The 27,597-nt window shown below is 52.0% G+C and overlaps 9 protein-coding genes across 9 annotated transcripts; 3 read left to right on the forward strand and 6 right to left on the reverse strand.

The window, feature by feature from the left end:
• Nucleotides 1-1,953: 1,953 nt before the first annotated feature.
• On the reverse strand, nucleotides 1,954-2,951 carry UHO2_02801 (uncharacterized protein; the record flags this gene model as incomplete). Its single annotated transcript, XM_041555589.1, has 4 exons — nucleotides 1,954-2,111; nucleotides 2,478-2,719; nucleotides 2,751-2,836; nucleotides 2,907-2,951. 4 exons carry the CDS (start codon nucleotides 2,949-2,951, stop codon nucleotides 1,954-1,956), a joined length of 531 nt encoding a protein of 176 aa, XP_041411523.1.
• A 767-nt stretch (nucleotides 2,952-3,718) lies between these two features.
• On the forward strand, nucleotides 3,719-5,793 carry UHO2_02802 (uncharacterized protein; the record flags this gene model as incomplete). The annotated part of the gene is made up of 3 exons (XM_041555590.1): nucleotides 3,719-4,255; nucleotides 4,453-4,894; nucleotides 5,006-5,793. 3 exons carry the CDS (start codon nucleotides 3,719-3,721, stop codon nucleotides 5,791-5,793), a joined length of 1,767 nt encoding a protein of 588 aa, XP_041411524.1.
• Nucleotides 5,794-6,823: 1,030 nt separating this feature from the next.
• Nucleotides 6,824-7,780, forward strand: UHO2_02803 (uncharacterized protein; the record flags this gene model as incomplete). The annotated part of the gene is made up of 1 exon (XM_041555591.1): nucleotides 6,824-7,780. One exon carries the CDS (start codon nucleotides 6,824-6,826, stop codon nucleotides 7,778-7,780), a length of 957 nt encoding a protein of 318 aa, XP_041411525.1.
• A 345-nt stretch (nucleotides 7,781-8,125) lies between these two features.
• Nucleotides 8,126-10,057, reverse strand: UHO2_02804 (uncharacterized protein; the record flags this gene model as incomplete). Its single annotated transcript, XM_041555592.1, has 2 exons — nucleotides 8,126-9,930; nucleotides 10,027-10,057. The coding sequence occupies 2 exons, from the start codon at nucleotides 10,055-10,057 to the stop codon at nucleotides 8,126-8,128; spliced, it is 1,836 nt and encodes a 611-aa protein (XP_041411526.1).
• Nucleotides 10,058-10,598: 541 nt separating this feature from the next.
• Nucleotides 10,599-11,186, reverse strand: UHO2_02805 (putative RPL19B - 60S large subunit ribosomal protein L19.e; the record flags this gene model as incomplete). Its single annotated transcript, XM_041555593.1, has 1 exon — nucleotides 10,599-11,186. One exon carries the CDS (start codon nucleotides 11,184-11,186, stop codon nucleotides 10,599-10,601), a length of 588 nt encoding a protein of 195 aa, XP_041411527.1.
• A 2,052-nt stretch (nucleotides 11,187-13,238) lies between these two features.
• On the forward strand, nucleotides 13,239-14,212 carry UHO2_02806 (uncharacterized protein; the record flags this gene model as incomplete). The annotated part of the gene is made up of 3 exons (XM_041555594.1): nucleotides 13,239-13,446; nucleotides 13,499-13,623; nucleotides 13,964-14,212. 3 exons carry the CDS (start codon nucleotides 13,239-13,241, stop codon nucleotides 14,210-14,212), a joined length of 582 nt encoding a protein of 193 aa, XP_041411528.1.
• A 679-nt stretch (nucleotides 14,213-14,891) lies between these two features.
• On the reverse strand, nucleotides 14,892-17,188 carry UHO2_02807 (uncharacterized protein; the record flags this gene model as incomplete). The annotated part of the gene is made up of 2 exons (XM_041555595.1): nucleotides 14,892-15,604; nucleotides 15,715-17,188. The coding sequence occupies 2 exons, from the start codon at nucleotides 17,186-17,188 to the stop codon at nucleotides 14,892-14,894; spliced, it is 2,187 nt and encodes a 728-aa protein (XP_041411529.1).
• A 760-nt stretch (nucleotides 17,189-17,948) lies between these two features.
• On the reverse strand, nucleotides 17,949-18,813 carry UHO2_02808 (putative YKT6 - SNARE protein for Endoplasmic Reticulum-Golgi transport; the record flags this gene model as incomplete). Its single annotated transcript, XM_041555596.1, has 3 exons — nucleotides 17,949-18,086; nucleotides 18,183-18,563; nucleotides 18,676-18,813. 3 exons carry the CDS (start codon nucleotides 18,811-18,813, stop codon nucleotides 17,949-17,951), a joined length of 657 nt encoding a protein of 218 aa, XP_041411530.1.
• Nucleotides 18,814-21,863: 3,050 nt separating this feature from the next.
• UHO2_02809 (putative 1,3-beta-D-glucan synthase subunit) lies at nucleotides 21,864-27,221 on the reverse strand (the record flags this gene model as incomplete). Its single annotated transcript, XM_041555597.1, has 1 exon — nucleotides 21,864-27,221. One exon carries the CDS (start codon nucleotides 27,219-27,221, stop codon nucleotides 21,864-21,866), a length of 5,358 nt encoding a protein of 1,785 aa, XP_041411531.1.
• Nucleotides 27,222-27,597: the final 376 nt, after the last annotated feature.

Raw genomic sequence — 27,597 nt, forward strand, 5'->3', positions numbered from 1 at the left:
GAATGGGTAGATTCCCCATTTTGGATGTGAAAGAGTGCCAATTGGCACCTCTCTGGGGTGGTTTTTGGCATGATGGTATAGATATGATGGTGTCAGACTGGAAGTGCTGCCAGATTGCTCACAGTCATCTGATTGAGCTGAAACTTTCCATGTCACTACTTTTGATGTGTATGAAGGTGCCCACCAAGTTACATTGCAAGTTTCATTGTAGTCAAAAGCCCACAAGGTCAGGAATGGAGTGGTGTTGCTATTTGGGAGCATGCTCCATAAACTGTCCCACAATAAAAATAAAATCAGCTCTTCTTCATAGCACAATTTTTTTTTAGTCAATGTCAATATCAATTCCACAGTCTTGGAGAGAAGAAGCAGGGCTTTCAGACAATATCAGACAGTGTGGCAATACAACTTATAGCTATTGAGCATTAGAGTGATGTATGGTGACATGTAAAATTATGGGACAGTTTACATGTGTGCTGTATATCAAGCTGAGAGCACTAGGCTCCCCCCACATTCCTTCAGTCAATTGAGTATACATGTTTCTGTCTTAAAGCAGCAGTGACATTGTACTCCGACTCTCCCCGATCGCCAGTGATCGGGACCAAACTTGTTCACATTGTATTATTTTACTGTGTCTGCTCTGCAGCGACAGACACAGGATGATGTGCCTCTATGACCTAAAGTAAGCTGAAAAGCAGGATGAGAGAAGGATAGCGTCGCCGGTTGTGCCTCAGAAGACGGCATATTGAGGGCCTCGACGATGGCCCTGACTGTACAATGTATGCTCGCGGGTTGTGAAAGCACTTACCGAATCTGATTGGACGCTTTCTGAACACCGTTGCAAAGGGCGGAGAGACTATGCTGGTGTTGAAGCAGGTCCAACGTATCACCGAACAGGGAATGGATCTGGATATCAGTTGGCGTGTGAAGGATGGAGAGAATACTCGTCTGAAGATGTCATGCTGACCCTTCTCGCATCTCGTGAGCTGACTCTTCTCTGCGTAAAGGAGAAGCCGATGGTGTGCTAGCTGAGGAACACATGCTGGGTATGCGTAGCGAGACACTGTATGATCAGCAGGACTTGGGCAGAAACATGTGTGTGATGCTCAAGAACGCGCTCAGCTTTCGTGTGTCAAGTTGAGGATGCGAAGCAAGGGACCCGACGCCCGGATTGGGTATGGCGAAGATGATGGTCCCGTGCTTCTTTCTCGCACGTCTTTGAGCCATCTAGCGTGGATGGAGTGACCGGCGAGGTAGAAGCAGTTGCCATCATATATCGCATCGGAGAGAAAGTTAAGGTGTTGATCGAGCACTGCAGAAGTCAGTGAGCCCTGGCAAATTGCCGTGATGGTGGCTTGCTAGCGCGCAAAAGCAATCGAGGAACTAGCGAGGAGCTGAAGCGAGCGAACCTTGGAGGGTCATAGTGAGGAGCGGGGATGTCGGTCCTCACCGAACTGAGAAGCGGGCAAGGCGGGGAAAGGGTTGTGTGAAGAGGAGAGAGAATGGACCGGCGACGACATTTGGTGGAGCCCCAAATTTGACCTTGCCAAGCCAAGCAAGCACGGCTGACGAAAGGACTTGATTTCAAAGGCAGAAGAGGCAAACAATGTAGACCGGCGACGTTCAAGGTGAAAGAGGTCTGATGATCGGGAAGCATGAATGGCTTCATATTGCAACTCCGCGGCAAGGGTCGCAGAAAGCCACTTTTGACAAGCACTTGTGGGGGAAAGGGATGTCAAAAGCCGAAAGCATATCCTAACTGCCAGCCTCAACCCAACGGAATTCATAACCCAAGCTCGCTTCTGCAGACTCATGACCCTGACACTGAAGTTGCAAAGACGTTCCTGAAGACATAGTCGGTCATCTCGAGCTGGCCAGTCGGTCGCAGAGCGCGGTGAGCCGAGTAGGAAAAGCATCTCTGCTTGGACGTCAGACGGTCACTTAATCCGGCGCATCTCAAAAACGAGGCACAGACCAGGCGTGATCTGGTTGAACATCATCATCGCGGCTAACTGAAGAGCTGGCAGCTGGCAAGTCTAGTACCGTGTACCGCTTTGCAGATAGGTTGACCATGGGCTCGCTGTCTTCGAGCGGGAACAAGGGGCCATCGTTGCCTTTCATATTGAGTGAGTGGCTGTTTGAATATCAACAGGCAGGTCGTGTGAACAAAGCCAAACTTTGCCATTGATGACGTCGATCAAGAAGCGTTTAGCCCTAGCCTCAACGTCCCGCGTCCCCTTTTCTGTACTCAGAGCATAGCATAAGCTCAAAGTCTGACAGTAGTCTCAACCTTGCTTCTCCCCAATGTGGCACGGGGTTAACGAGTGTGCTCGGCTAAGCCCCGCTTTATCTGTCCATGCTGCTTCGGCTCGATGTGCTTTTTCTCTCGCTAGTTTCATATCACGACAACCAAAAGGTCAGTCCCTCTCACATTGTCCAACGTCGCCGTCTCCAAACAGCCCGGCGACCCTCACACTCACCTTCCCTTTTGGCTGGTATGCTCTGCTTGTCGCGCTCTGCTGTGCAATGCGGTGATGCTGTTTTTGACCAAGAACTCGCATCGTGACCTGCTACTTGTCGGCATTTTCTTGGTTGAACGTCGCCGGTCTCGCTCTCGATCTTGTGTCCAGCGACCTTTTGTCCAGCGACCCTTTGTCCGGTCAGACCGGCATCTGTGTCTTTGCTTGGTCTTCTAAGCTGGTCCCTCCACCCTCGTCGCGATCTGAGGTTGCACACAAACAGACAAGCCTCACTTTCGATGTGATGTGGTGGATGACTTGCCTCTTTTTGGACGTGTGGGTTCAGACCACTTGCGCGGCTTCTTCCAGATGAAACCTGGCTGTATCAAGGTCTGTCTTGAAGCGCTCTTGATTGTGTGTGTGGGGGGGGTGTAAGTGTGTGTTACTTACTCTGTGGACCATCTCTGTCTCGTCCTTGCCGGCGCTTTCTTTCATGATTCATTTTGTTTATTATATTCTTTTTGCCGCCTCTCTTTCTACTCGGTCGCTGTTCGTTGTTCGTTGTGGTTCAAGTGACAGCCTGACAACAGTCCCAACCTGTGGTCCGCCTCCGTCATAACGTGCCAAGACAGCATACAGTCGTGTCTACAAGACGACAGCAAGAACAGCGTCAGGGGAGTGGAGGGAAGCAAAGAGGATTCAGGGTTCAATGGAAGAGAAACCGGTTGCAATGTTTTGGTGGGCGTGCTCATGCACTTGTAGGTGCTACTCTGCCCTAGTTGACTATTGTTCCTTGTGTCTCTCGTGTGTCTAGCAAAGAGAGGTCGTCAAACCGACTTGGACTCCGACCGTTATGCTGCGCACTTTGCCTTCTCTTGACATGGCTCCTTCCAATCCTCTGTTCGGATGCTTACGCTTCGGCTAACTCGCCGTTCCGCTGCTTCCGGCACCGTCGACCTCTCTCTCTCTCCCTCGCCCTCTCTCTCGCTCCTCGATACTGCCCATTCATCCGCTTCTTCATCTCATCTCGCTCCTCTCGGCTCAGCTGACAGCGAGTGCAAGCGTGCGTGTATAGGCTTTCTTTGAGGCCTGTCAGAGAGCGACACAGAAAAAGTAGAAATAGTCGAGATCCCCCACACCTTCCCCCATTGTCGCTTATCCCCTGCTGTCGTCCTTTCCCCACCTCCTTTCCCCATCTCCTTCCCCTTTCTGTTGTCCTTCCACCTTCTCCTCAAGAAACACAAAAGGAAACATCGCCCATCATGCCTGGCGGAGCTTCTACTGGTGAGCTCAATCATGTCTCCCAGGCCCTGGCCGACCACCGTCTCTCGATGGTCGGCGCTACTGGTGCCAAGGGTCTCATCAAGAACGCCCGTACCTTTGCCATTGCCGTCTTTGCCTCCATGGGTGGTCTCATCTACGGTTACAACCAGGGTATGTTCGGTCAGATCTTGAGCATGCACTCTTTCTCTGAAGCCAGTGGTGTCACTGGTATCCAGAACCCTACCCTCTCCGGTTTTCTCACTGCCATTCTCGAGCTCGGTGCTTGGGTCGGTGTCTTGATGAACGGTTACGTCTCGGATGCCATCGGACGTAGAAAGTGTGTCGTCTTTGGTGTTGCATGGTTCATTCTCGGTGTCATCATCCAGGCCTGCACACGCGGCGGCTCCTACGACTACATTCTCGCTGGTCGCTCCATCACAGGCGTCGGGATTGGCTCGCTCTCCATGATAGTCCCTCTCTACAACGCCGAGCTTGCTCCTCCTGAGATCCGTGGTTCGCTCGTTGCCCTTCAGCAGGTAAGTTGACAGGTCGAGACTCATAGCAACTCCTTGACAGTTGCCCTTTGCACCTCGTCAGGCTCTTTTTTCTTCTTCTTTTCTTTTCTTTCTTTCTCCCCATTGCATTTCATTTATGTCGAACGTTGCTGACACCAACGCCATCTTCTCGTCATCGTTTGCCATGTCGTGTCGTCTCTTCCTTCTAATCTTGACAGCTTGCTATCGTCTTTGGTATCATGATCAGCTACTGGTTGACCTATGGAACCCAGTACATCGGTGGAACGGGCATTGGACAGAGCCGTGCCGCTTGGTTGGTCCCCACCACCATCCAGCTTGCTCCTGCCCTCATCCTTGCCGTCGGTATCCTCTACCTTCCTGAATCTCCTCGTTGGCTCATCAACGAGGGCCGTGAGCAGGAGGCTCTCAAGGTCATCGCCGGCCTTCGTCGTCTTCCCGAGAACGACCTTCTCGTTCAGATGGAGTACCTCGAGGTCAAGGCCCAGAAGCTCTTCGAAGACCGTGTCTCAGTTCACGACCACCCCAACCTCCAGGATGGCTCACGAAGCAGCAACTTCAAGCTCGGTGTTGCCCAGTACAAGTCTCTCTTGGTCAACCCGGCCAACCTTCGCCGAACACTGGTCGCCGTTCTCGTCATGCGTAAGTTTCCTAGAACCTCGACGGTATCTGAACCTAGCTATATATATATATATATATAAAGGTATAGAAAGCTGACCTGGTTTCAACTTTATCCTTTATATCATCGTCAAGTGTTTCAACAATGGACGGGAGTCAACTTTGTTTTGTACTACGCCCCTTTCATCTTCCGACAGATCGGTCTTGACGGTGGCTCCATCTCGCTCCTTGCTTCAGGTGTTGTCGGTGTTGTCATGTTCCTCGCCACTATCCCTGCGGTCCTGTACGTTGACACTTGGGGACGCAAGCCTACCTTGATTGCTGGTGCCGTCATCATGGGTATCTGCCACTTTGTCGTCGCCATCATCATTGCTACGTGCCGTGACAACTGGCCTGCCCACAAGGCTGCTGGTTGGGTCGCATGCTCCTTCATCTGGATTTTCGCCATGGCGTTTGGCTTCAGTTGGGGACCTTGTGCGTGGATCATAGTGGCCGAGGTCTTCCCTCTCGGTCTTCGTGCCAAAGGTGTCTCGATCGGTGCCTCTTCGAACTGGCTCAACAACTTTGCTGTTGCCATGTCTACGCCTGACTTCATCACTGCTGCTCCTTACGGTGTCTTTATCTTCCTCGGCATCATGTGTATCATTGGTGTTGGCTACATCGTATTCTTTGTTCCCGAGACCAAGCAGAAGACTCTTGATGAGCTTGACGCTGTCTTTGGTGACAACTCTGGTCGCTCGCAGTGGGAGGCTGGTATGATGCTCCAGGCCCAGCGCGACGTTGGTCTTCTTCGTCTTGCTGGCATCGACGAGGGAAAGACTGGCGCTGCTCATGCAGACAGCTCTTCGGACCACGCTGACGAGAAGCACCCTGACTCTCACTGGGACACTGATGCCAAGAAGGAGGGCACGTCCTCACTTTGACTGCCCAAGTCGCTCAGCAACAGACCCCTCTCCTCTATATAGGAGTTGGAAGATACCCAGCTTTTCTCTCACACGTTCTCAAGGGTCTCTATCTAAGCTTTTCCTTGATCATCGGAGATTGCTTTCGTTATGTATCGCTTGTATGGTCGTCCATTGTAACTCAGAGGCTTGCAACACGTAAACCTCAACATAACTCTGTGCATAGTTGCGTTGAAGCGCATGGCACGCGGCAGACGTCCTTTCTTTGACAAACTGTTTGACGGCTAGTGAAAGTACATGGGCATTCTGTCCAACTGCTTTGTCGCCCGGAAGCACCTCGATGGTGTAATCAAACCAGGCGATAAGAAGTTCGATCGTAAGCTTGATGACAACCTGCTGCTCGAATGCTCTGAACACCAAGGCCTGTACTGTACCGGCCGGGAACAAGCCTACTGAAGACGGCTGAGGAGTTCAAATGAAGCTGCAGAGGGGCGCAGTGGTGAAAGGCCAGAGGGAGCTGTATGAAGCGGATGGGAATGGATTGGGAGCAGTGTGTTTTGGATGCGGTTGAATACAAAAATTGAATAGAAAGGGGGGCGGCCAGGGGCTTGGCAATCTCCAAAGTGTCAATACAAATCGAGCAACAAAGGCACTAAAGCAAAGCAAAACACGTCTCTTTGAATTGTCAAAATCAATACAGAAACGCGTCCCTTTGTTGCTCTCTGGCATGCCAGCCTCTCGTCTCTGCTCCTCTGCCTTTGTCTTGCTTTGCTTTGCCTTGGCTTGCTTGATAGAGTGGAGCTGCGCGCGACCATACACTTGCTCGTCATCATCATCTCCACCACCACCATCTCTATCTCTCTCTTCCGCTCGCGACCCTCTCTCCCCTCTCTGTTTCACATCCTCCCCCCCCTTCCTCCCCCGGCCGGATCCGCTCCTGTTGATCAGCACAAGTCTATTCAGCAGTCGTCTACACACAGCTCAACGCGACAAAACACACCAGTCTTAGCATTCACCAAGACACAGCCCCACCCCCACCTTTGACAGCACAATGAAGACCTTGATCCTCACCACCGCTGCCACCCTCCTTCTCGCCGGCTCATCGGTAGCACCGGTTGCTGCCCAATCCAACTCCACCTCTATCCCCAACAACGTCTCTGCTAGCTGTTCCACTTTCCTCTCCTCTCTCAACTCCGACTCTCAACTCGACGCCTGCACCAAACCTCTTCTTGCAGCAACCAGGTTCTACTCGTCCAACAGCACCGACAGCACGGCTCAACTCGACTCGACTCTCTCGGAACTTTGCTCTAGCAACACCGGTTGCGATTCTAACATCATCCGTCAACGTCTTGACCAATTCTGGCAGAACTGCCACACTGATCTTCAGTCTAAGAATGAAAACGTCCAGGCTATGTACGATAACCTGTACATGATCACTCCTTTGGTCAGCTCAATGTGTTCTAAGGATGAGAACGGGGACTACTGCTTGAAGACCATTGCTAAGGCTGCAGCTTCTTCCCAGCGCGTTGCTCGTCGATCCCTCCCCACCGCCAAGGATGATGAGCAAGACGAGGAGGCAGAGGAGACAGTAGCCCAATTCGAAAAGCGTCAGAGCGAAAACCTGGACGGAATCTCCAACGTCGCCGACTCCACCGGTCATTCCAACACAAACGCAGCTTTCCTCTTTATCTCGCCCACCTCCCCCAAGAGCATCCTTTGCTCTCAATGCACCCAGAACATCTTGGCAAGTTACATCAAGTTCGAGACCTCCATCCCATACGCGATTGGTTTGAGGACAAGTGAAATTTTGGCTCCTCAGAGTGATATTTACAAAGCAGCAAAGACCGATTGCCGAGCCGGTTTCGTAGCAAAGGTCAACAAGATTGCTAATACTACTCAGTTTGCTGCCGTGGTTAGTGGTGCCGAGAGTATTATGGGTGGAAAGAAGGGTTTGGGGGTCATGGCTACCGTGGTGGCCAGTGCGGTTGTTGCTGCAGTTGCTATCTAACCAGTTCGAGGGCGTACAGAGGGATCATCGAATTGGCTGGTACATCCGTCTGTCCCCATGCCCTCTTCTGTGTAGGAATAGCAGAGTGCATTGCATGTTTCATTCATTTCGCTTACTTTCCTTTCCTTTTATCGTGCATCGCATTCTTCTCCAGCGGTTTCTTTCCTCGTTTAGCGCTTTGTCTTTGTTTCTTATCAGCTCTCGATCGCTTCGTCTTGTTGTGTTTTTTTTTTGTTCTTTTTTGGATACTAGTAATGGTTCCTCCTCACACTCTCATTTGCTCCCACGCTCTGTGTGATTCACGTTCGTGTTCGAACAACTTGCATTACCAATTTCAGCTCAACACTAAGTACCGACATTATCACAGGCCGTAAGGCCACAATACAAGCCCGAAACCATCAACAGTCCACCAGGTTTTCCTTCCCGATCCCAACCTGCGTAAGGCCGATAGAAAGCACTGGCACTACTAGCAACGCTCACCTCATCTTCCCCTTGTTTCCCGGCCCTTGACGTCTCTCCCGTGCTTTGCAGTAGGGTGCGAATCCGCCACTGGGAATTATGTGATAACAGAAAATGATGGGCTGGTAGAGGTGCTTCTTTATCTTCCCATTCCTCTCCTACTGTCATCTTGGAAGAAGTAGGGTTAGGCGTGATGGAGATGGTCCAACTTGGACTGGTTTTCTTGGTAGGGTTGCGAGCCATTGCGATTAGTTTCAACGGTGCTGGGTGCCCGGTTGCTAGCAGCGCATGACCACTGAAGATGTCAGTCGAGTTGAGGGTGGTGGGGTAGGAAGTGAAAGCGAGATTGTCTACTCTGAATGGAAGATGAAGTTTCGTTTTGAGATGAAGCCTGCTATCCCAGGCAAAACGTTCCGAAGTAGGAAAGGAGGTGTAGAAAGAGGTAGGCGTCGGTGCAACAACATCGTACATCCAAACACCAGGATAGGTCGTAGCAGCAACAACAAGTGTTTTTGCGTCTGCGGTGAGGACTAGACCGTTGGCAAAAGGTATACCTTTAGCTATGACCTTGGCACGAGCCTTGCCGTCTTCTTCTAGCTGCACTAGTGTCACCCAACCCAGGGGTAGACCCAGGAGGGTTTCCATCTGAGCTAGAATCGCTGCTACTCTTCTGTTGTGCAACACTTTCGCCAGTGATTCTACGAGCAAACTCTTCCAACCCTCCACGTTGAAACTTCCGAACAAAACATGTGAGAGGAAAGGGCCCATGTGACTATCCACAGGCCCTGGTCTGCGAGCGAAGAGGTGATCGTTAGTCACAATGAACAACCGATCCGATATAGCGTGGATCGAGTTCGGTGTATGTGTTGCCAAAGGATGCACCACCGACTTGAACCAGTGTGCTTCCCATCCCTTGCCTCCCTCTGGCTGTTTTAGATCAAACACTTCAACGCTGCTACGAAGTTTACCATGATTCACCACGAACAACCTCCTCCCCTTCCCACCTCCCTCAGAAGGACCGAGAAGGGAGAATCCAAGTGGATGAAACTCGCTCTCACTCGCAAAACCCCTCAGCTCCACCTTTACCGCCTTCCGCCTCTCTTGCTCAGCGGCTGTGGAATATTCATAAGTAAACAAGCCACCTCTAGTCTCCGGACTGTTCAGGGGACCCATGACAGTATTCCAGCCGGCCCTGTTCGCATCGCAACTGATAAGAACCGTTTCCTGTTCTGACCCAGGAATCAAATGGAGGTCTTCGCAAAACTTAAAGTCTTCCCCACCCGAGACTGGATAACATTCCGGTCGAGCCGCAATGGCTGCAATCGTACTCGCTTCGCTCGTGGGTCTGACCCATAAATCAGGCATTCCAGAAGGTCCCAATGCCGAATGGAACCATGGTAGGTTGAGTAGGATGGGGACAATCAGGATCGCCAAGAGTCCGATTTTGATCGCGCGATTGGGAGAACCTGCTACCGGCACAGATGAGGGAGTGAAGGAGGAGGAGGAAGAGGAGGAAGAGCGGGACGAGAAAAGTCGTTGTCGCTCCTCTTCAGCGCGCATCTTGCGTAGGTAGGTGAATGGCATCCTTCCCCTCAACACTGACCCGTTGTTGAGTACGGCTTGGGGATTGAGTTGGTGGTCGTCTGAAGGAAAGAGCTGTTGGCGATGAACCTTGGACTTTGTGGCTTGAACTGCGTGGTCAGATCATCTGCGATTGGCTCATGCACTTTCGGACAAGTTAGGAAAGACAGCTCAGATGACTGATATGGCAGACAGAGCTTGCTCACCGCAGCTCGATCCGCCGGTAGCAGCTTTCATTTTGATCCACTTACCCCACACTCACTCGAATCTATACAGCCTCACTATCTCACTGACAGTCAATCTCAACATGAGTGCGCAGTGTCTGGGTCATGTGCAGATTGATTGCTTTTTTGAAACGACTCCCTAAAGACGATGGGGAAGAATAGTATCGTACATGCGATGAGAGAGCCGTAACACCGTGGATGGGAATCAACCATCAGGGTGAGGGTGGAATGATGATGATGTAGGAGGAATGTAGCGTAGACTGCTTTCACCACTAATAGGGTCAATAGCAGCTAAATGCATGATGGGGACCATGTATAGATGACACGAAGCCGATCGCTGGAATCAGGCTCCTAACGGACCAAAAGTGGTTGTTGTCGATGATGAGGGTCTGTGCGATGATGAGGGTCTGTGTATATTTGTGTGCGTGAGAGTGAGAGAGAGAGAGAGAGAAAGAAAGAATGTGCGCAGGAGCAATGTAAGAAACAAGAACAGAGAAACAAGAAAGCCAAACTAGGTAACAACACAAAATGATAGATTATGCGCTGAAACAAGTTTACTTCTTCTCCTCGGCCTCGTTCTCGACAGCAATGATGGCGGCACGCTTCTCGAGGACACGCTGAGCACGACGCTCGCGCATGGCCTTGTTGCGCATACGACGAGCCTCCATCTGATCGGCGAGGTGCTTGGATCGGGTAGCCTCGGCCTTGGCCTTGTGGATGTGCTCCATGAGGACACGCTTGTTCTTGAAAACGTTACCCTTGGACTTGAGGTAGAGCTCGTGGTAGAGGTGCTTGTCGATTTTGCCAGACTCACGGTACTTGCGGAGGAGTCGACGGAGGACACGCTGACGTCGCATCCACATGACCTTGGTGGGCATACGGGCCTCGGAGGAACCCTTGCGGTGACCCTGTCCGGTACCACGGCCGGCACGCTTGGCGGCGGCGGTGGCACGGGCGCGGGATCGGGAGCCACCAACGACGGGCTTGCGGATGATCTGACCGTCACGGATGAGCTTGCGGATGTTGGCACGCGAGTTGGCGTTGCCAATGTCGTTCTGCTCGGCGGGGTCGAGCCAGACCTTGCGCTTACCGCATCCGAGGACCGAGGCAGCGAGACGCTTCTGTGTTCTGAGGTTGACCATCTTGATGCCTGCGAAAGTTGCAAGAGGAATAAGTAAGATCAAGGAGGGGAAGGAAGAAAGAGGTCAGACACGGATCCTGGCTGTCGAAAATTCAAGTTGAACTCTGCTCCTGGCACTCCTGCTGATCACACAAGACAAAAATTTGGCGGTGAAGATGCGCAACTGAAGGCCGGGCTTTGATCTGACGTTGGAAATGCTGGACTGGCGAGGCGTAAGGCGTGGCGGCAGCGGAAGGAGCTGCCGAACGACAATTGGACTTAACCGCATAGGCAGTATTGCCGAGCATGGTCATCCACTCTGAAAAGACGTCTTCGCGGAGCCATGGCGGCAGACAGAGTGGTGTGTGGAAGGACCATGCTTTGTCGTCTTGGGGTTCCCTTGCATCCACATGTCGTGTGCGATTGCGGATTCGGGCCTCTATCGATATTTCGACAGCAGCAAAATCTTTGAGGGTAGTCATGCCATCACATTTGTTCAGATATAGTCCCCAACTCTGCTGCAATGAATGCAGTTGAAGCTCGAAGACGCCGTAGAGTTGTAGAGGTTGGGCGCTGCCATCTGCTGCTGATGCTTGTCTGATGCCTACTTGAACAGAATGTTGATAGTGCCGTATATGTGTGATGGAGAGACGGAAAGCTGCGAGAGAAGCTAGTATCGTAATTGGATCGTAAAACGGAGGGTCTGTGGTATCGAGTGCTGATTGGTATCTGTTGATGCTGTTTTCTTCGTTGCTCTGACTGACTGACTGCGTGGTTGTCTTGGATGCTGGAATGACGTACCCTCTTTGGCCTGATATGTGGTGTTGTGTGTGGGATATAGCAGGAGTGCAAGAATAAAGAAAGTCGTTGATGCGACTACTTACGTTCGTAGGACTTGAGGGGGTCGGATGATGAAGACGAGGAGAGGAAGGGAGATGACGACCAAGCCTGAAAGTCTGACTGACTCTGCAAGCACACTCAAGGGGGTTAAAGGAGTCCGTGTGGCAGTCTGCTGCCTCGAAAATTAGAGTCGAGTCTGCGCGCTCACGCCTGGATGGAATGGCTGAGTAAATCTTGCTTGTCAGCCCTCACTCTGCCGTCTGCTGCCCTCACTCTTTCCCTTGTGTTGCAAGAGACTGACCAGCAAGCCCTTGTCCTGACTGCCTCTGCCTGCCTGCAAGCAAAACATAAACTGGATTGCGGTTATCCCCAACCTTGAATTTCGTCTCTCTACCCAGCTGTGCCCTTTGAACGCAAAGAACCTCAATCTTGTATTCTACCATTACAAGATTGCACATCGGCCGAGCCTAAAAATACAGCACTTGTGACTACAAAATTCAATTGATTTTTCTTTTTCCCTCTGCCAGGTATTAAGATGATTTTTTGGCGCGCAAACTAATGAAATGAAATTCAGGCTTTGCTACTCGAAGCAAGTTCGAATTTCTGTCTGCGCTCTCCGGGCCTGAACTTTTGTGGTTGCAGACTGAGTCTTTCCGAGTCTGCTTGAGAAAATAAATAAAAAACAGGCAGCAGAGGGCGGTATCGTTGTCGAACATAGCTGAAGCTACTCAGCCTCTGCCAAATTTCTGTTCCTCCTCACTCGCGCGCTGGAAATCAGAGGCAGCACAGCGCGATTTCGCCCCTACAAGCCAGCTTAGTCCAACGGAGCCAATCGAGCGAGAGACAGTCGGTCAGTTAGTCACTTGGACAACCGCCACTCACCATTATCCTTCTCCTTTCTCCAGTAACACACTCGCATCCTCATACATCAAGATGGTAAGATATCCATTTCAGCATCATCATCAGCATCATCATCAGCATACGTCTCCTATCGCAGCATCGCATCCACGCAACAAGCACCGGATTTGAATCGGCATTTCAGTAGCAACATTCGACACAGCAGCTTGGTACATCGACAAGGTACAGCCCGACCCCCTATGGTGGCCTCCCACATGCTCAAACACAATGTCTCTGACAGCAATGATGGTCCACGCTCACGTACACCGGCCTTGTTACACATCCAGGCTCAGAGATAATTACATCTTAGCGTGCGATGAATGCACCATCAACACCAATGACCACAGCAACCAATCCACCATCTCGACCTAGCTTCCAGCCACCAAGTGAATCACAGACACCCCCAACTTTCATCCCTTTCATGCTTCTCGACGCAGCATGCAGCATTGCGATCGTTCTAGACGAATCATCGATCGACCAACAGATAGGTGACAAGCGACAGAGAATGCCTGGATTTTTACGCCACCCGCACCAGATCACCTCCAGTACAACGTCACATTTCTTGTGACTCGTTGACACAACCTCGTTTCGCACCAGATCGAGCTGTGATGTCGATGATTAAGTCGGATTGCAAGGCGCTCACGCATGGTTTGGTGGCCACGTCGTCGTCGAGAGCCAGTTCGCATCGGAAAGCACATTCGCACCCCATAGATCGCGCAAAAGTGTGTAGACATGGCCTCCTCCGCCTTGGCCACCACTTTTACACCCTAGTCGCATGTTGTCCGGTCCCATGATTCAATGCCACTCAGCATCTCTCAGGTCACCTCTAAATACCGCGCTCGACCCGTTCAATCGCATCGCAGTCTCATCAAACGTCCACCTACCTGTACGGCAATCACTACAGCCGCTGCCGTTCTGCCGTGTTCAATCCCACACGCTCAACCCTCCGACCACTTGTTGCTGCTTTGCTGCGTTGCGAGACGTATTGTTGCCACACTGGTCATGCTCAGATAGACGACTAACCATACTTTTCCTTTCGTGCTTGCCCTTTCCCTCGCGCAGACTCTCTCCGTCGACCTTCTTAACCCCTCCGCCGAGCAGCAGGCTCGCTGCCACAAACTCAAGCGACTTGTGCAGAACCCCAACTCTTTCTTCATGGACGTCAAGTGCCCTGGCTGCTTCGCCATCACCACCGTCTTCTCCCACGCCCAGACTGTTGTCGTTTGCGGCTCGTGCGCCCAGGTCCTTTCCCAGCCTACTGGTGGTAAGGCTCGTTTGACCGAGGGCTGCTCTTTCCGTAAGAAGGCGTAAATTGGTGTCTACCGACACCAATCAAACGTTTTCCTTCTCTCCCGGTTCCGATCAGCATCTTGTTCCACGCACATACACACACACACACACACACACACACACACGAAAAAAATGGATGTCTTCTTATAACATCCTTTAGAAAAGGATTGCAATGCCACTTGACGACGCCCAAGCAGGGATGATCTTGGCCTCTTCTTCCTTCTTTCTTTTGTATTCTGCACATGGCTTTCTTCTTGCGTCTATATACACCTGTTGAAGCGCATCACATCCAGTCATCCGCATTGCATTCATACATGCTTTGTAAACCCACACACAACGCACGCAATTTACCTTGCATTGTTCAAAACAAACGCTCACGCCTGAATCTGTTTGACCCTGTCTTGTGTTTGACCCTGTCTTGAGACTGATTGTGTGCAAAGCGGCTTGCACGAGCTCAGTGAAGCATTTAGAAATGAGCGTTCGTGCTTGAGGTAAGGAAGAGTATCTCTCATCTAGCCATGGCAAAATGGAGTTGCTTGACGGTAATAAATTGGTTTCTGATACATGTCAGCCAGAAGCACAGGCAGTGAGAGGTGAGTTGGAAGGAATGTTACTTCTTGCTTGTATTGCAGGGTAAAGCTGCTCCAATATGTCAAGCATGAGATGCGAATGTTGACGCTTACAACGCGCGCAAGAGATGTCAAACGATCCAACCAGCCCGAGGTCGAACTTCGTACCCCTCCGATCCGCGTCTCACCAACACCCTCCTCTCCTCCTCACTGTCCTCCTCACTGTCCTCCTCACTGTCCTCCTCACTGTCCTCCTCACTGTCCTCCTCACTGTCCTCCTTGTCCTCTTCTCGGTACTCATCTTCGAACACCTCTTCATGCTGAGACCCGTAATACTGCCCGTGATTGTAGTTGGCCGCGATATCAAGCTGATCCGCACTAGGTTCAGCAAAGTTCGGCATACACCCGGCAGCAATCTCCAGCTCGTCATCTGAGCCGGAAGAAATACTAGATCCTTCACTTTCCTTCTCCGTCTCTCTGAGCCAGCTATTCTGAACAGCATCTGCGTTAGGGCCGCGAAATCGAAGTGAGCTCGAGTTGGTTGGTCGGAGGTTTGGGTTGAAGCCGCTACCGTATGTGAACGGGGAGGAAGAGGTTGCGCCTGGTGGTAGGACCGGCGTTGTGGGATTGGAGGGATAGGAGGGGAATAGAGGTGGGGCCTGAGTGTCTTCCATTGCCCAACCATGTGAGGAGGAGTAGTTGGCATTTGATTTCGATGGGTCTTTTGGCGGCCATCTGTATTGAGCGCCCTCGTCTGCACGCATGAGATATATCAGACGGTTGTCAGCAAAGCACATTCGAAGAACAGCCAGAACGATCAGAAGTGAAAAAGTCCAATCTATGTCTATTGGGAGGGTGAGGAGGAGAAGGAAGTATATAAACGACGAATAACGATTGGTTGTTTACGCTCCCCTCCCTCCCCCTCGCCTCACCTCGCCTCCCCGACTACCTCACCTCCCATTTGTTGCTGCTGCCATTCCTGCCATCGTTGCCAACGTGATTGCTGTCTATGCCAATCGTCGCACCTCAAGCTGTGCAACACGGAAGTCTCCAACTCTGGATCGACAAAACATTCATGTTCCTCATGCAAAACCACCTCCTCTTCCTCTTTATCCCGCTCACCCTCTACACACATCTGAACCGTGGCTGAATCTTGAACCTTTGTCCTCTCTCTCCACCTGCTTGACTTGACACTTGTAAAGAAGCATCTCGAAACTCTGTTTCTTCGACTTCTAGTGTACTTACCTATTCCATCTGCTGTCTCATACCAGACCCCTTCGCCCTTGCCCCCCATAGCTTTACCTGGAAGACACCAAGTAAAAACGTTATCTCCCATCACGCTCCTCACGTTCCTCCACACTCCCAAATCATAGGGATACTTTAGCTTCCTAACCCTCCCTCTCCTCACCATCGTAGCTACTCTATCCTTCTCCCAAGCCTCTATCGTCGTCTGATTCGATGCGACACAGTAAAAATGATAGCCACTAAACACTCCGACGAGCACCAAGACCGGTATACACAAGGCATAATTTGCAACTAACCAAACAATCTCCCTCCCACCTGGCTCTCTCCAATAAGTATATGTGTTAAAGTTATCCAATACCCTACATGAAATCATCACCAAGTGATAGAAACATGTCACATCCACAAACAATAGAAATCGGATAAAGTGAGGATAGTTGAAATGCCCAACGCAGTTCGCAAGCCAAGGACAGTGATGGTCCATACGAAGAATGCATCGACGGCAAGTCTTACAGTGATGAGAACGAGGTGGTTTGTAAGCCTGACATCTTTTGCAGTATCGAGGACGGAGGATTGTTTCTTTCAACTCTATTGATTGTGATTCTCCTCTTGAGGGTGTTGTTGGGGGATGCAGTGCAGACCAATCAGGTTGCCAACCCGGAGGTACGGTACCTGGATCAGTAAATATGCAGAGGTAGTAGTTGTAAAAGATAGCCGTCAAGCCTAAGTTGAAGGGTATTAACACTGCTGCGAGGCCCCAAGGCGCGAAGGAAGGCGTTTTGTGGAAGTAGGGGAGCATGATGCATAGTTGTGAAGAGTAACCGAGTGTGGCGATTAGGGTTAGGGTCAGGCAGATCCAGATGTATTCGGATCGTTTGAGTGACTTTCGTCTTCCGCGAAATGGTGTGGGGGCTGGTGAAGTTGATCTTGAATGAGAGCGTTCATGGCCGGTATGAGGCGTGCTAGATTTGTGCTCCTTGTCTTCATCCTGGAGATGAGATGGATCGTCCGAGAGCAACGGCTTTGCTTCTCGTGTTACGCCGGTGGGGTCGCCGAGTTCAGCATCACTCTCTGAGCTCGGATATGCTCCGTCCTCTCGGTCCCCTCTTTGCGCACTACAGTCATTCCGCGACTTGACCGCCGCCTTACAAGGCTCGTGAACCGCTGAGGAGAGCTCTTGCGCCATATTGCTTGTCGCTCTCGCGTCTGTAGATCGCTTAGACGGCCATAATCGTCAAAGCAAGTCTTTTACTTGTCAGTGCGCCAGCGCGTGGCTTCGATGCTTCCGATCGTAGAATCTGTAGCAAAAACCTTGACGTGGTGGTAGTCGTGAAGATCGCAGAGAGAGAGACGAATCAAGCTATCTTGAACAACTAAAGCCGTGCACCTTTCGCTGCATTTCGCCCAGACCCTTGGCACAGCCGCGCGCGAGACACTCAATTTAAAGTGTTACTTTTCACCGGCCAATTTCTTAGCCCAACCACAAGCCATAGAATGTCCTCAGCTCACAAAAGACCCTTCATGATTGAGTCAACAACAAGCAGACCACGCAACTGAGGCGTGATCTCTTTTCGACTGAGTTTTGTCCTCGTTGCTATGCAGCCAGTTGAGTTCCAGCGTTGAATCACAAGCAGTCGAGATTTCGGTCAAACTTGAGGTCTAAAAAGGCGACTAGATCACCGTCTGCATCGAAACTATATACATGGGACGAATACGCCGTTCATCTGCTCTTGAGCTGGCGCGGGGAGAGTTAGGAAGGAACAGATCCTGACAGTGGATCAAAAGAGAAGCTGAGCAAGAGAGCAAGTTGGAGATCCGCTCAGAAGCGTGATAAGAAAGTTCCGGAGCATGTCCACTAGAAGTGTTGGTGTTGACCGCACCTACCTCACAGACTCGCTTGAGCCCATACAATGACCGTGGGCGCTTGTTTGCACCGGCTGTCCACTTCACATAACGATACAGCAAGAGTTCTGCTTCTTAGCCGTCTTATAAAACATCTTTGACTGTTCGCTCAGAGTTCCACTTTTCTCCACCAACTTATCCAAATCTTCACCTCTCTGCAAAACCGAGTCGATTGTCTTGTGCTGTTCCCATCGATCAAAGTCACAGATGGGGTCAGTAACCTTACTCTAACCCTCTCCTCCTCTTTTGCTTCTTTGTAAAGGGGTTCGGGTACTTACCAGCACGATCTTAGTCTCGTCCAGTTCCTGTTGCACCTTCATGATTGTGTCTGCCTGTCTTGGGTCCTGATACCTCTTCACATAGTCGACGGACTGCGGGAAAGCTGAGAGGCCGAGCAAAGCTTCTCCTTTGGGAGGGGCGGTAGCAGAGCCGGTTGTGATTGCGTTTACTTTGGATTCCCATTGCGATTTGGGGACTTTGATGACGAATTCATCGAGAGTTTTGTTCAGGAGGGAAAATGCGACTCGGACGGGGTATTCTGTGTCGGTGATAAGGACGCCGGTAATGCCATCGGATGCGGGTCGAGAGTGAACGTGAGCGACATAGGAGTTTTCTTGTACTGATTGTCGTTGTGTTGGTTGGGTTCGTTCTGCGACCGTCTGTGAGTAATTGCGATGAGAGATAGCAAGGCAAGAGAAAAGAGTTAGATAGAGTTAGCTAAGAAGACAGCAGGCGTTGAAAGGCAGATGAGAGGGCGAGAAAGATGCTTACTCGAGCCATGAACCCCATCATATCCTGTACGGTACCTCGTTGCAACCATGAAAAGGAACCCAATTCCCATGCTGTTGTCAAAGGAACAGCGCCTGCTCCAGGTGGACTGGCGAGAATGAGCAAGCCGTAGATCTGCATCTTGAATGAACCCGCGGAGAGGTTGAGGATGGTAGGTGGTGGTAGTGTGGAGGATTGATGGCGAGGTGAGAGAAAGTGGAAGCTCTACGCCTGCAACCTGTGTGAATCCTCGAGTTGTGTCAGGCGAAATGGACATTGCGTCAGGGGGCCAGCAAGTGTGTGAGTGAGTGAGGCACATGCACTGTGGAATTTTTTGTGGACTGGTGTGCAGTTGCGGTTGCTCTAACATCTTTGTTAAACCGTGACCTATTTCCAGCAGCCGCACGTCCACCAGATCTAACACTGCCGCCTCAACTCGAGAGATACAGTTACGACCGCTGCGACTGGCACTAATGCCAACACCATCTCACACACTTTTGCCACATCTTTTCTCAATGTGAAGGGCAGTATGTGCTGCTGATCATACAAATACATGCAATACCGACACTGAAAGAGAAGCCGGCTGTCCGCTTCTCATTTGCTCTCAGCATCCTCTCTCCCCTCAACCACCTTGCTCAAGAACCCGAATACAGCCCCAGCTCTCCTCCTATCACTCGCATCTGCTGCATCTCCCTCTCCGTCCTTTGCTCCTTGTGATCGCTTGAGCAGCGAATTTTTCGTCTCACTAACTGCATCCCTCCCAGGTACTTTAGAAACTTTGATCCTACCTGAACCAACACTGATACCTGCTACACCGATCCTTGTCACCTCCAACGCATCTAACGGAATCGAGGTGTGCGATGAAAGGTAGTGGTTGAGTGCTGGCAGCAATGGTTCGTCTGTTTTCGCATCACGGGGATGGATTCGAGTGTTAGCTATCTTCCCTTGTTTTGAGAGTGTTTCGAGAAGAAGGATTGGGCAACTTACCGAGGGACAACCCGTCAAGCAAACTCATACACACTTCCCAAGGAACCGTCAATGTCAGCGTGCTCAACTCCGGCGCTGGTCCCACAACCGTCTTCCCCCTCTGCCCCTCCGCTTTCGCCTTGAGCGGGAACGCAAACACCAACTCGACCGGTTTCACCCTCGCATCAGCCCCTCTTTGCTGCTGCGATCTCTCCACTCCCTCCTTTGTGCCCATCTCCGCTCTTGTCTGTCTCACAATCAGCTCTGCTAGTGCTTCCAAATTCCCGCCTCTCAACCTGGACGCAATCGCCGCCGCGCCGTTGGCAGAAGAAATCCTACAATCGAACCTCTTCTGAATCCAATCTAACGCATGAGCCAGTACTATCGGCCCAACATTTACCCCGGATACCGCCAACAACGGATCCGCATTAGCTGCAACAACAGAAGGAGCTTTTGTTGCAATCAAAGGATATCTTCTTGACGTGCGCGATCTATCGTCCCTCGTGGTGGACGCGGGGAAGAAAACAATGTGACATAGTTCTGCTGGTGTTGCTTCTTGTGCGCTTTTCGATCGGAGTAATGCGAGTCGGTTCTTGGAAGAATCTTGTTCAGCAGCGGCGGCGGGTTTGCCCAGTTCAATCTCAATTGCCCAGGGACGTGCTTTTGCTTCCTCACCGTTCTTTCCTTCCTGTAGCATTTCTGTGGATCCTTTGTCGTCGAGAAAGCCTATGCGGACGTGCCCGACTCGATCTGTATCTGCTCGTCGCCTTCGTTCGGGCGGACGCAGGTCGCCGGATTCGGGATCACGCGCGTCAATCGTCGGACCTGCTGTTTCGAGGAACCCAAACCCATCGCTAAGACGGAGGTTGATATAGTGATGGAGCTCAGTTCGAAGCATGTGGAAGAGTGGGCGGGAGACTTCTTGAATCGAATAAGGTAGTGAGGAGAAGTGCAGTGGAGAGACTGTATGCAACCGAAGTGTCCGGTCGAGTAGAAGGCGATCCGAACGCGCCCATTTAGGATCATCTTGAACGGTGCTTGCAGCAGCGGTGGAAGAAGAGTCCCGAGATTGTCTACGAATTCTAGATGCGGCCGAACCTGAGTCTGTAGTTGAATCGTCGCCTGATCGACGCGTGGAACCAATGGAGGGAGAGGGACCAGGGTTGGTGCGCTGTTTTTTGGTAGGTGTTTGCACTTTGCTCGTTACTGGTGGTCTCTTCTGGGCGCCGCCTGCACGCGATGCAGAGATGCCCTGATCCAGTGTTCGGCGTGATGATGATGACATGACTAATACGCTGCTGTGTTTGTGTTGAGGGATGCCTGACTGGCTGATGTCGAGCTTGGTCGACGAGATGCAAGCTGCTGTCGAGACGAAACGTGTGAATCTCAAAGCTGCAGAGAGGTTGTAGCGTTTGGTGCGTTTGGTGCGTGGCTCAATGGTGGAGACGCAGCGACTGTTTTTAAGGGTACACTTTTGCCTTGGACAGCTGCAATGGCGATGGGGATGATGATGATGATGATGATGATGATGGAGGAAGATCAAAAGCAACAAGTTGAGAATCTGAACCCTTGTCACGCCTGGGTACTCTATCGTGCGAATTAGTGACCCAATTCGCCTGCGTTGCTTCAGCGTGAACCCCCTCTCCCCTTCTCACTCACACCAGAATTGCCTCGTCAACCTTGCACGTTGTCTCATGAATCTCGAATCGCGGTCGCCACACAAGTCACGTCTCAAAACGCAGAATCACAGCCATGCAATGAAGAAAAGATTGAGGAGAAATGGTCCATTCAGTTGATGCTTTGTGCAAGGATGATGAGGCGGCAAAAGTGAGGAGGCAACAGAGCTTCGCCATGGCCTGAGCGGAACTGTGGTTTTCGCCCGTCCGACAGGGAAGGATGTAAGCAATAAACAGTATTTGACAAGGGAATGACGAGGAGGAATGAAAGAGGGAGATGCGAGACAGTTGCCAAAGCCCATAGAAAGGACCTCGGCTGGACTCCGAGCGCCTCCCACCTGACATGTTGTGGATTGAGAAGGCCTACATATTACAAGAACTCTAGGGAAGGTGTGTGTAGCAAACGTTCGAGACGACAAGCTGAGCAGGCAAGCGACGACAAACGGGAACAGAACGAAGGTGTGGGAGGGAGTATGCAGAGCGGAAAGAGTGTGTACGACAGATCGATGAGAAGAGAGGAAAGATGTCGGAGGTTTTTTGAGGGGGCGCTTACAGCGACTTGCAGAACGTGCAGTTCAGCTGGATGGTCGAAGAGAAGACCGCTGGCAAGATGATCAATGCCAAGAAGATTGCGTAGGCAAAGACGAAGAGGACCAAGTACCTCCATACGATCGACCTTCGCTGCTTGCGCTGACGAAGCGAGAAGATGGGGGCGTGAATCTGCTTCGATGGTCGCAGCCAGAACAGCGCTGTCGAGTGCAGCTTGTCAAAGTAGGGGATCAAGCATGGCAACGACAGGCCGAACAGCAAGACGTGCGCAGTGAGGAAATCGGCAGAGAAGAGCGACATCTCGATGATCTTGACAACAAATTCTCGTGCAGGCTGGCTGAAGGCGTGGCCACCAAGACCACGGCCGTACCATCGACCAGTCCACCAGGCGCGGTTGGTCTCGTCGTGTTTGAGTTCTCGCGAAAGAACAAGCGCGATGAGGATCTTGAAGATGGCTCGCTGGATAGCAATGACGGCAATGACGCCGAGAACGGCGTGCGAGGCGTTCCAGAGCTCCAAGAACCACAAAAATTCGAAAGCGACGATGACACCGATAACGGCGAGCACGTGAGCAATTGAGGCCATGATCGAACCGAACTTGGCACAGCAGTTGTTAAGCGCGGGGCCGAGGAACATGCTGATCAAGAAGAGCACCAGCAAGATAGCGGCATTCCACACGATAGGACCAAGAGCGATGATGGCGATACGAACAATGGCGCCCTGGGGAGGGTCTCCAGTCTGGTGGAAACTCTTGACAAAGGCGTAGGCGACGACAAAGATGACGGCAAGGCAGATGGGGAAGATGACCTCGGCGAACAAGATGGTCCTCCAACCGGCACGGGGGACGTCACCAGCGAGCTTCTCGCTTGGGTGTCCGAGACGCTTCTTCTTGTAACCAGTGACCTTGGTTCGGCTGAGACGGCAGTAACCGATCCACGAGTTGGCGTGACTGCGGCTGTTACCACGCGACATCCAGCGGAGGAACTCACGATAGTCGATGATAAAGTCTGAAGCAGAGAACTGGTGAGGGTTGAACAAGAAGGGAGCGATGCAGAGCGCCAAGATTGAGATCCAGAAGTAGATCAAGTGAGGGATCCAGAGCGTCAAGGTGATGTAGAGCAGCAAGAGCAAGAGACGCATACCCGAGTAGATCGAAGGACCGGCGAATCGACTGTACAGCAAGGCGAAACTCTGTCGGGTGGTAGCGAAACCACGACCGGTGGCAATGTAACGAGCACCACCAAAGGTCAAGTTGCTGATGATCGAGTGCGAGTAGATCATAGTCGAGAAGACCTCGAAAATGGGACTGAGAGACATGAAGTGCTTAGCCAATCGGATGAAGGCCGAGACGGCACCTCGCTCCGAGAGCTCTTGCAAGAAGAGTGGCAAAAAGGCAATCATGAAGACCAAGAAGATCGAGATAATGGTACGCTTGATCCAAAGGAAGACGGGGTTCAAGTAGTAGCAGCCACCAGTACCGACAATGTACTCGCTGTTGGTAGTAGCGCAAACACGCAGCTGCGAGTTGAGCGTACCAATGAAGACCATGGTGAACATGAAGAGCTGCACCGAAAGAATGACGAGAATGTTGTTGATGTGGAAACCAGGGTGACCGTAGTAGAAGGTGAGGAAGCGGTCGACGGGGAGCTGAGTGCCCAAATAGTAGTACTCTCGGGAAAGCATCTGCTCACCCATTCCGTTACCGAGCTTGGTAGTAAAGTTGAGAATCGTACCGAAACCGAGATCACGACCCTTACCACACTGGTAGTACTCGACGTGCTTGATGCGTCCGCCTCGTCCGAAGGCAGTCATACCGGCATAGATATCCTCGTTCAAGTGGAGACCCTTCTGTGCCTTGGAGACACCACCGCGTGTAGTCATGAAAATGGTGTTGAGGAAATCCGGGTGACCGTAGTGGAGCTTACCACCGATCTGAGCAAGACCTCGACCAGCCATGGTACCGAACGTCTGTTCCTTACCGGCAGCGACGTCACCAAGGATACCGATGTTCTCGGAGAAAATGTACTCTCGGGCACCGAGAATGGCAACGGGAGCCTTGGCAAATTCCTGATGACCGGATCCGTATGGGTTCTGATTGGAGACGTTGAAAGACTCGAACTCGCCAAGAACGCTGCGGACCTTGAGACACTCTTCGAGGTAGTTGTCCTGGTTGGCATCGATGAGCTGAACGTATTCGCCGCGGTTGAAGATGATGGCGTGGTTCTGGTTGTCCGACTTGCCGTCACCGAGAATTGGGTTACCGGGCAACTCGACGCGGAACTTGGGACGACGCTTTCCGTTGGGCAAGATCTCCGAGTGACCATCAACGAGAGAGGAGAACCAGCGCGACTCTCCACCTTCCTTGCGCGGCGCCTCCTCATCGAGGTAGGCGATCTGCAAGTCGGGGTAAGCACGGAGCAAGAACTCGGCATTTTCCTGTTCCTCCTTGTTGAACTTGGAGTAACGCTGCATCGAGATGACAAACTTGAACTTGCGGCGTGACATGCGCTCCAACTCCCGCTCGAGCTTCTCGGTGTTGCCGCCAAAGAGCTGAACAACCTCGGGGTTCTCGACACGATAAAGGAGCTTGATGGCCTTGGAGTAGTTCATGAATCCAGAGACGGTACGGTAGAGAGTCTGAGCACGGAGCGAAGACCAGATACGGGTTCGCAAGGTGTATTCGGGAGCAGCCGACTTGAAACCAATGCAGTAGAAGGGCAAGTCATCAGCCTTGGCCGAGTTCTTGGTTCCGGACTTCTCGTCGCTGTCACCACCGAAAGGCGAATTGCCACCGAAACCGTGCGACTCCTCTGCGAGGATCTTGGTGTCCTTGACAAAGTTGTCCCATTCGACGGGGTGAAGCTGCTTGAGATACTCAAGCAGAGTTACACGCGTGTTCTGGTCCTCCTCGCGAATAATCTCACGAAGCGAAAGCAGGATCTTCTCCGAGTAGTGGGGCACGAGGACAGTAAAGGTAGGCATGGCGTCGATGGGGAGAGGCTCGGGAAGGGCAGTGGTGAGCGATTGAGCAAAGAAACTGATACGACGCTCGGCCTCGGAACCCTTGGGGAAGAACTCGGGCTTGATACCCTTGTCGGACTGGCTGATGAAGAAGGTCGGGGCACGAAGAGTTCGCTTGCCGTTCTCTCCGGCAGGCACCTGGTGGTAGAGGAGCTTTTGAACGTGGTCGATGGAGAGCAAGTGCTCACGGTACATCGAGATGATGATGGCGTTCCACACCTGCGAGACGAGGACCTTGGGCTTGTACTTGATCTCCATGTCGGCGGTGGCGAGGAGCTTGGCATAGATACGCTTAGGCAATCGCTGGAAGATATCGGACCAGGGCGTCCAGATGGAGAGACCCATGTGGAAGGACCAGCCGATGGAGAAGACCGTGTTCCAGATGACGTACCAGAGGAAAGTGTCGAGGAAGAAGAGCGAGAGATCCATGATGGTCATAAAGGCCAACGCGAACGCAGGCTGGTTGGCACAGAGGGCGGTACCAAAGTATTTGTCGCTGCATCCCTGCACCTTCATGGTGATCATGACGGCAAGAGGATCACGGAACGAGAGGGTCAAGAAGAAGTACGACTCGGTAAGCTTGCATCCAAAGACGAGAACCCAGAGCAAGATCGAGACGGCACGATGGCTCTTGACCAAAGGAGCGTACGAAGCGGTGAAGGTCTGATTGGCCAGGTACTTTCGCGCTTTGCCTGCAACACGGTCGCCAAACATTCGGCCAGAGGGCAAAATGGAGAAGAGCGCAGTGATGCATCCAGCAAGAGCCAAGTGAACGATAGCAATGATATTGGCAATGTTGCCGCTGTTGTTGAAGCCAAAGACGTAGACAGCAGGGGCAACGGTGACAGCAAGACAGATGGCCAAGAAGATCATGCGGCGCATCAAGTGGCTCGTGTTGTTCCAGGTGGTAGGAATATACGAGAACTCGGCCATGGTGGCAGCAATCATGATGAGAGAGGAAACGGCACCGCCGAGACCGGCGGCGGAAAGCGACTCGGCGGTGGTTGGGTTTCGCGAACGAGCGTAGACCTTGGGAGCATTGTAGGCAGTGTAGTAGAAGAAGACGGAAATGTGCAAAATCCAGATACGGTTGAAGTTGACGAGAAGGTGGAAGAAGGAACGCTTCTCCTTGTAGGTCTTGAAGAAGACGCGGGGCCAGTCGATCTTGTCAAACTTCATGAAACGCTGGCTTGGAGGAACATCGACAAGACGGGTCTTGTCATTGAGGATGATCCTACCAATGCCCTCGGGGTACCAGAAGAGTTGGTTGACGTCGTCGTATCCGATAATCTTGTCATGGTCCTTCTCCTTCTTGACAAACTTGCCGTCCAAGACCTCGAAGACCTGGTCACGCAAGAAGCGGTAGAGAGGCTTGACAACAGCACGGAGGTAAAGACCTTCGGGGACGGGTTCCATGCGGTTCTGGCACTCGGGCGAGCGGTAGTAGTCGTCGGCACACTTGAAGATGAAGCAGAGACATTCGGGAACGAAACGGACCTGTCCACCCTCACCCCAACAGAGGAGGTAAAGTGCAAGCTGTCGGGTTCGGTCGTAGTCACTCATCTTGAGCATGGCATCTCTCCATCGTGCGGATGCTGTCTGCAAAGACTTGGCACTGGCAGTCTGGAGTTTTGCGGCTGCGCTGCCGGCGTTGCGACCGCGATTGGCCATGCTGGCTGCGCGGGCAAGGCCGGGGTTTTGCACCTTGCCGATGGCATCGTCGAGGTCAAGCTGGGCTGCAAAGTACCACTTGCGGTAATTGGCGTGCTCGCCGCCAATGTAGTCTGCGTGGATGGTCATAAGAGCCTGCTGTGGGGTCATGCGACTGGAACGCGAGTCGAGCATGATCATGAGGTGGTCATACATGTTGCGCATGTTGTCGCGTTGGAAACCGAACTTGTTGGCCAAGTCGATAAAGATGTCCTCGATCTCTTCTTTGGAGAGAGGGATGTTGTGCTCGGCGGTCCATGCTGGGTAAGGTTCACGCTGACGGTATGCACCGCCTGCACCAGGATCTGGGTAAGGGCTGGAAATGCCTGAGGGAGCATAGGAGGCCTGACCGAACTGGCTGGCTGGGCCAGATGGGTAGCCTCGTTGGGCAGACTCGGCCGAGTAGGCATAGCTGTCCTTGTAAGCACCGCCCTCGTAAGAGTCGGCATCGTAGCCGTGACCGGGGATGAGCTCGCCATCGGATCGTTCGGAAGCATATGTATCTCTGCGTTCGTTGGGCAAGTAGCTGGCTTCGCTGCTCTGGTCTTCGTGGAAGGCAGCGCCAGCGAAAGGGTTGACGGGTGACTGCTGATGCGGTGGGCCGCCAGCGCCGTGATGGGAGGACATGGCGGGCAGTGAAAAGTGTGGTTGGAAAAGAAGGCTGTTAGGCGTGGTGGAGAGGCTGTTGTTGTGTTTGTTGATGGATGGAGAAGCAAGTATCAAGATGCAAGCGTTGTGTGGATCGAGTGCGGATTGCTGCAAGCCTATCAAAGGCCACAAAGATGCTGCTAGACGATTGTTCGCTGTAGATGATGCGTCTGCCTGTGCTTGTTGTTGTTCGTCGTTACAGGGATGTTGTTGAGGATTGAAAGAAAAGAAAGAAAAAAAGGACGACTCCTAGCGTGATGGGAAGAGAAGTGACGAGAATAACAATGGCCAGTAGAGTGTCGTTGATGCGCCTACTTGCTGTGTTTCTCGTATCTCGACTTTGTGTCGGATGACG

Source organism: Ustilago hordei, assembly GCF_900519145.1.
Source record: "Ustilago hordei strain Uho2 genome assembly, contig: UHO2_contig_04, whole genome shotgun sequence".
NCBI classification, from domain to species: Eukaryota; Fungi; Basidiomycota; class Ustilaginomycetes; order Ustilaginales; family Ustilaginaceae; genus Ustilago; species Ustilago hordei.